The sequence below is a fragment of the Sinocyclocheilus grahami genome, unplaced genomic scaffold (assembly GCF_001515645.1).
Source record: "Sinocyclocheilus grahami isolate Dianchi unplaced genomic scaffold, SAMN03320097.WGS_v1.1 scaffold1110.1, whole genome shotgun sequence".
Taxonomy (NCBI): Eukaryota; Metazoa; Chordata; class Actinopteri; order Cypriniformes; family Cyprinidae; genus Sinocyclocheilus; species Sinocyclocheilus grahami.
Genome location: NW_015506289.1, coordinates 580 through 8,612, shown reverse-complemented (window position 1 = coordinate 8,612; position 8,033 = coordinate 580). Strand labels below are relative to the sequence as shown.

General features: G+C 34.5%; 1 protein-coding gene across 1 annotated transcript; it reads left to right on the top strand.

The window, feature by feature from the left end:
* The first annotated feature begins 5,905 nt into the window (after positions 1-5,905).
* Positions 5,906-6,988, top strand: LOC107566888 (zinc finger protein 239-like). Its single transcript, XM_016252450.1, has one exon. The coding sequence runs from the start codon at positions 5,906-5,908 to the stop codon at positions 6,986-6,988; it is 1,083 nt and encodes a 360-aa protein (XP_016107936.1).
* The last annotated feature ends 1,045 nt before the right edge of the window (positions 6,989-8,033 follow it).

Sequence of the window (8,033 nt, the reverse complement as noted above, 5' to 3'; positions counted from 1 at the left end):
GTCTGCACCAGTCCTGTAGGATGATGTGAATGTTCCTCATCTTTTAAACACAGTTAAAGCACAAACTCCGCCCACCACAGATTCTGAAGATTTCATTGGTCGTGTCAATCACAGTGACCACCTACACAACACTGAAACAAATCCAGTACAAACCCGTGACCTTAGTATAGTTTTATTTTTTGTGTCAAATCAACCAAATTTCAGAAACTTCCCCAACTCCAATTTTTGGTTTTGTTCATATTTTTAATGAAGAAAGCCAAACATAAATAGTGATGAAAGACTAAATATTTAATGTCATGGATGTTTACTGAGAAATCCATTATTTTGTAGAGGAGAGTCAAAATGACAATTTTCATGTGGGATTTGGAGCCAAATTACAGCGTGAAAAAGACTTTAGAAAGATGGCAGCATCATTATTTTATTTTTACACAATGATTGGTAATTCTATAAGTACAATCTGTTGTATTCAGCAATTCTTGTTGCATTGTTTTTAAGGACATACTTCAATTCTAGAGATGTGGAGATATGAAATGGTTAAATTTTCAGTGTTCAGAAACCAAATGTGGGTCACTTTGCATAGCTGATAACTTTTTATTTTAAAGAGTAATGTCTGAAGAAGATATAATGTTGAAACTAGAAATGTAACTTGTTTCCCTCTATCAAAAAAACTGCATAGAACAAACCTGTCTTAATGCCAAAAATATGCTGTATGTGTGCCTGTATCTCAGGAAGTATTAAAGATATCTTAATATGATTGTAGATTCTGGTTCTTCACAATTTTCCTTGATTCCTCATTTTTAAAGTCCTATATATTTCAATCCCAGCGATATGGGGATCACAGTGTGTCTATATGAGTATATTGTTGAATTTTACTCATTTTCATACAGCTGCTACTTATTTACAGAGGAATGTCCGAGGAACAAATACTCTTGAAACTAGAAATGCATCTTCTTTTTTCTATCAAACCAAACCCCATAGGACCTTAAAAATGAAGATACCAATAGAAAAGTATGTGAAGAATTAGTATCTAACAGGATACTGAGATATCTTTAATATTTTTTGAGTTACAGGCCTGCAAACTTCAGGGAAAAAATACAAAACTTGTCATCACCATTGGTATATAATGCAGCAAACATTGCTAAAGTCAACTGATTTTCATAGACCTACCAATATGTGAGTAAAAACATAATAATGATGCTGCAGTCTTTATAAAGTTATTTATAACTTTATAACTATATAACTAACTTTATAACTATTATATTTATAATTTATATTTTCACCCTGTAATTTATCTCATCTACAAAATATTGATTACTCAGTACATATTCATCCATAACATTTAATATTTTGGCTTTCATCTTCATTTATGTATTTATTTCATCAGAAAGAGCTGTGAACTGAATCCATGAAGTCTTTTGTTGGCAGGTGACTGAGTGATTGAGTTGACCAATGAAATCAGCGGTGGGAAAAAAAACACACAAAACCAAAACGTTATATATAATGAATAATATATAATTGGTCTGAACAAAACCGGCAGACAGACTGAATGAAAATGCTAATTTATGCTAGTTCAATGTCAAAAACATGAATGCTTTGAATGCTTTAAAATCTCTTGAATGTTTTAATTGGTAACGCTAAAAAACATGTGCAAATAGTATGCTTTCGTGAGAACGTGCAGCAGTGGCCCATCAACTGTCCTGAGTATATTTCATGCTGGCCTTGGGCAGTCGCCGGGGGCTCCCCACAGCCATGGGCCCCTATAATCGTCACCACCTTTCACCCCACTAGCGACGGCCCTGAATATTCCAAACCTGTACTGGTGAACTGTTGAGCCATGAAAAGCTGGATAAAGTCAAACTCTGTAAACTGGGAGCATCTCTCACATGCAAATTGAAAATATACGGTATCTGGTGAAAAAATTACACTTCTAGAAAATTCAGCACGGAACTCCCGCACTTTTCTCTTTTGGATTTGTATATGGCAACCTTGAAACGCTTTAGTGTATTGCTCCCACCTGCTGGACATTCCTGGTAACATACACACACATAGGGTTTTCATGTTTATGAAGATTTTGCATAGACATAATGATTTTATATGGAGAATATTTTACATTATTTTCACGTAATTTACACTGAATAATCTCTCCTGACAACAAGATTATCATCAAATGAGCTGCTGAAAAGCCAATAGTTCCCTGTTTTCTCCTCATTCATTATGATGATGTCTGAGATCTTCTGTAAATTGGCACATTAAGCTCATTTCATTGTGTGTCAACAGACTGAGACAAACTACAGGATCAACACAAATAAAATCTATTACCGAACAACTAAATACTATAATGGACTAACACATTAATAAAAATCACACATAATCAGAGATGTCAGTGAAATGGAGATTTTATTTGTTGCATATATAACAATAATGCATTTATAAATACAGTTTAATTTGGGTGTTTCTTTGTCAGTGTCTTAATGAGCAGACATTTAATCAAAGAATAAAAAACATCATTGTAAGAATAAAGTGACTAAATACTTTTGCTCTTCTCCAACAAAACAGAAAAAAAACATCCCAAATCTTGTGGCATTTCACAGCAAAACTTGTTTATTTGAGCTAATCTCATATTTACTGAATCTGAATCTCACATAATTTATTTGAAATACTGAATCTGTAGAAAACATTTGCTCACTCTGACACAGAGCAATGCTTTTTAATATGAGTCACAAGAGTCACTGACTGAGTGAAACTCTCTCCACACTGAGTACAGTGGTACGGTTTCTCTCCAGTATGAACTCGCTCATGCCTTTTCAGGCTTCCAGACTCAGTGAAACTCTTGCCACAATATGAGCACTTGTAAGGTTTTTCTCCAGTATGAACTCGCTCATGTGTTTTCAGGTGTCCAGACTGAGTGAAACTCTTGTCACAATATGAGCACTTGTAAGGTTTTTCTCCAGTATGAATCCTTTGGTGCTGTTTCAGATCGCAAGCTCTAGTAAAGCTCTTATCACACTCAAAGCACATGTGATCTCTCACTTCATTATGTGTTTTCTGGTGTAGTTTATAACCATATAGCCATGAAAAACTCTTTCCACAGTACGAACACACATGAGGCTTCTCATCTGAATGAACTGTCAGGTGTTCCTTTAGATGTGATGAAGAAATAAACTTTTTACCACACTGATCACAGTTAAAAGGCTTTTCTCCAGAGTGAACATGCAGATGATAACTGAGACCTGATGCTGCAGCAAAACTCTTCCCACACTGAGAGCATGTGTATGGTTTCTCTCCAGTGTGGATTCTCATGTGTCCTTTAAGGTTTTCTTTGTCTCTGAAACTCTTTCCACACTGTGAGCAGGTGTGAAGCTGTTTGGCTTTTTTTCTTGAAGTTTTGATTTTACAACGTTCCTCCTCCACTTCATTCACCTCATGTCTTTGCTGTTTTACTTCCATCCAGTCTAAAATAAACAAACAATGTGGTTAAAATCAGTTAAAGTGAACCTGATTAAATAGCAGAAACCAAAAGAGGTCACATATTTATCTGTGAGTATGAAGTATCAGATCTTTGATGTGCCAAAGGATATTCTGTCATTCCTTGTTCATAAAATGAAAATGATAATGATTAAGATGATCATTTAACATTCCTATTGCTCATTATTTCAGAGCCACTAAATCTTTTTAACAGCAGTTTTAATGTGTCTCAGCAGTCAACAATGAAGAATCAAGAATGGACACCAACCTGTTTGTTCCTCAGTATCTTCATGTTTTATTCTGGATGGTCCTGAAACACTCATGTCGTCAATCTCCTCTTTAACAAACTCCATCTTTACCATAGTATGTGTCAGATTTCAGCTGCTGCACCTGGAGTCTGCACCAGTCCTGTAGGATGATGTGAATGTTCCTCATCTTTTAAACACAGTTAAAGCACAAACTCCGCCCACCACAGATTCTGAAGATTTCATTGGTCATGTCAATCACGGTGACCGCCTACACAACACTGAAACAAATCCAGTACAAACTTTAGTATAGGGTTAGTTAGTGACAAAGCAACCAAATTACCCCGAATCGAATCTTCCATCATTGAAGTGTCACCATTGGCATATAACGCAGCAGCTGTTGCTAAACTCAACTGATTTTACTAAATGACCTCTGTTCAAAATGATAAAATAACGATGCTGCAATCATTCTCAAGTAATTTTTTACCCTGTAATTTGGCTGCAAATCTTTACCTTTAAAATTACCCTATACAGCAAAATTGATTGATTACTCAATACATATTCATCCATGACATTTAATATTTTGTCCTTCTTCTTCATTTATGTATTTCTCTCACCAGAAAGAGCTGTGAACTGAATACATGAAGTCTACAATTTTGTTGAGGGGTGACGGAGTGATTGAGTTGACCAATGAAATTAAGCTTGCACTTAACTAATTCAGGTAAAAAACAAACATTTTGACAAAACCAAAACATTTTATAAAATGATAAACCTTTCATTTCAATTATGTTATATATAACTGGTTTAAATAAAAACAACAGACATCCTGAATGAAAATTCTAATTTATGCTAATCCAATGTAAAAAACAAAAAAACAACGAGAACAGGAATGTTTTTTTTAGCATTTAATAGTACTTCTAATCATGAAATTCAACCTGAGGGGTAAAAGATTAAAAACACACATCAACAGGTGATTATCACATAAAGTGTTGATCCTGTAGTTTGTCTCAGTCTGTTGACACACAATGAAATGAGCTTAATGTGCCAATTTACAGAAGATCTCAGACATCATCATAATGAATGAGGAGAAAACAGGGAACTATTGGCTTTTCAGCAGCTCAGTTAAACATTACGGCTCTGTTTCTGTCAGACTATTGTTTCACTAATTGTCAGTTACAGTGTTGTTTGCCAAATTTAATTGTATGCAAAAATTCTGCAATTACTGCAACAATACAAATGTACAAATATTGTGTCGCACCAATCAACCTGAAAACCTATCAAACTAACTGGATGAATGGATAGAATTTGCTCTTTGTGACAACATTTGGAAAACATTGTGCTTTTTATGCTTTGTCATAAGAATCGCTAGGGTTTAATGCACACTGAGTACAGTGGTACGGTTTCTCTCCAGTATGAACCCGCTCATGTGCTTTCAGGCTTCCAGACTCAGTGAAACTCTTGTCACAATATGAGCACTTGTAAGATCTTTCTCCAGTATTAATTGTTTGATGCTGTCTCAGTTGGCTAACTCTAGTAAAGCTCTTCCCACACTTACAACACATGTGATCTGTCACTTCATTATGTGCATTTGCTGTTAAAAATAACACTTTAGTAGCATATAAAATGAAGTTATAGGGTGGTTGCTAATTTTTATGTATCCCAGGGTTTTATCAAAATGAAACAGGGCAGAGGTTATATTATTCAATTAATATCTAATCAGAAATCTAGCATAGATTACAAAAATCCATTAAATGTACAATATGTACAGGCTGAATAGGGGGTATATAAGAAATTGTGAAATTGTATTTAGTTTCATTAAAACTCAGATTTAAACAACTTTACAGTTAAATTAATAGCTAAGACAAAAACAAGAAGTTCTGTAAAATGATAAACCTCATTTCAGCCTAATAAATGATTATGCATGTTATATATAAAATAGAATCGGTCTGAACAACAATGGCAGACAGGCTGTATAAAAAATGAAAAGTCACTATATGACAAATGGCACTTACAGAAAAGCAGGAAAACAGCATTTCCTCTTATTCAAAGCAGTTACTACTATAGTACACTTAACACTACTTTAGGCATCATAAAGAGATCAGATGAAAAGAAAATGCCATCGAAACACAATATATATATCATACAGCATTATATCTTCTTCAGAAATTCTTCTTTAAAATAAAACGTTATCAGCTATGCAAAGTGACCCACTTTGTTTTTTGAACACTGAAAATGTAACAATTTCAAGAAAAAAAGCCAAACAGCTTCACACCTGCTCACAGTGTGGAAAGAGTTTCAGACTAAAAGGAATCCTTAAACAGCACATGAGAATCCACACTGGAGAGAAACCGTACCACTGTACTCAGTGTGGAAAGAGTTTTGTTGCAGCATCAAGTCTCAGTTATCATCTGCACATTCACTCTGGAGAAAAGCCTTTTAACTGTGATCAGTGTGGTAAAAGGTTTATTTCATCATCAAATCTAAAAACACACCTGACAGTTCATTCAGATGAGAAGCCTCATGTGTATTCGAACTGTGGAAAGAGTTTTGTTGCAGCATCAAGTCTCAGTTATCATCTGCACATTCACTCTGGAGAAAAGCCTTTTAACTGTGATCAGTGTGGTAAAAGGTTTATTTCATCATCAAATCTAAAAACACACCTGACAGTTCATTCAGATGAGAAGCCTCATGTGTATTCGAACTGTGGAAAGAGTTTTGTTGCAGCATCAAGTCTCAGTTATCATCTGCACATTCACTCTGGAGAAAAGCCTTTTAACTGTGATCAGTGTGGTAAAAGGTTTATTTCATCATCAAATCTAAAAACACACCTGACAGTTCATTCAGATGAGAAGCCTCATGTGTATTCGAACTGTGGAAAGAGTTTTTCAAATCTGGACAATTGTAAACTGCACCAGAAAATCCATAATGAAGTGAAAAATCATGTGTGTTGTGAGTGTGCGAAGAGCTTTACTAGAGCTCGCGATCTGAAACAGCACCAAAGGATTCATACTGGAGAAAAACCTTACAAGTGCTCATATTGTGGCAAGAGTTTCACTCAGTCTGGACACCTGAAAACACATGAGCGAGTTCATACTGGAGAGAAACCGTACCACTGTACTCAGTGTGGAAAGAGTTTCACTCAGTCTGGACACCTGAAAACACATGAGCGAGTTCATACTGGAGAGAAACCGTACCACTGTACTCAGTGTGGAAAGAGTTTCACTCAGTCAGTGACTCTTGTGACTCATATTAAAAAGCATTGTTCGGTGTCAGAGTGAGCAAATGTTTTCTACAGATTCAGTATTTCAAGTAAATAATGTGAGATTCAGATTCAGTAAACATGAGATTAGCGCAAATGATTAGTTTTGCTGTGAACAAGATTTGTGGAGGTTTTTTTTCCAGTTTTGTTGGAGAACAGCAAAAGTATTTAGTCACTTTAGTCTTACATTGATTTTTTTTTATGTAACAAAAATATGTAAAAAAAAAAAAAGATATTCATTTATAACTGCATTATTATTATATGCAACATAAAAGTTGTGTAGGCTCTGTATAATGATGTAAATAAAATTTCCATTTCACTGACATCTCTGATTATGTGGATTATATAGTATTTAGTTGTTCAGTAATAGATTTTATTTGTGTTGATCCTGTAGTTTGTCTCAGTCTGTTGACACACAATGAAATGAGCTTAATGTGCCAATTTACAGAAGATCTCAGACATCATCATAATGAATGAGCTGAAAACAGGGAACTATTGGCTTTTCAGCAGCTCATTTGATGATAGTCTTGTTATCAGGAGAGATTATTCAGTGCAGATCAAATGAAAATAACGTAAAATATGTACAGATTGAAATCATTATATTCTATGGAAAATCCTCATAAACCATAAAAACCCAACACATATGTATGTGTTCCCTTACCAAAAAGTAGTATACTTCAAGTTTATTTTAGTAAGTATACTTAAGTAAAGTTCAAGTATATTTTTAAGTATACTTCATGTAGTAAGTATACAAATATCAGTGCACTAGTAGTATACTTGTAAGTGTACTATTTCAATACTCCTTGGGACTAAATTGGCCCACTTTCTAGTATATACAAGTATACTTTAAGTATAACAGTAGTCAGCTTTGAGTACACAACTAGTTTACATCAAAATGTTCAGTTTGTACTGCAACTATACTAAAAGTGAACATATGAATACTGATAGTTTACTAATTAAATACGTGTAGTAGCATTTTTAGTACACTTTGAAGTATAGTCTCAGTAAACTACTAGTTTAGTACTGCAAGCATACTCGTAAGTTTTCTTTAAGTGAACTTTACA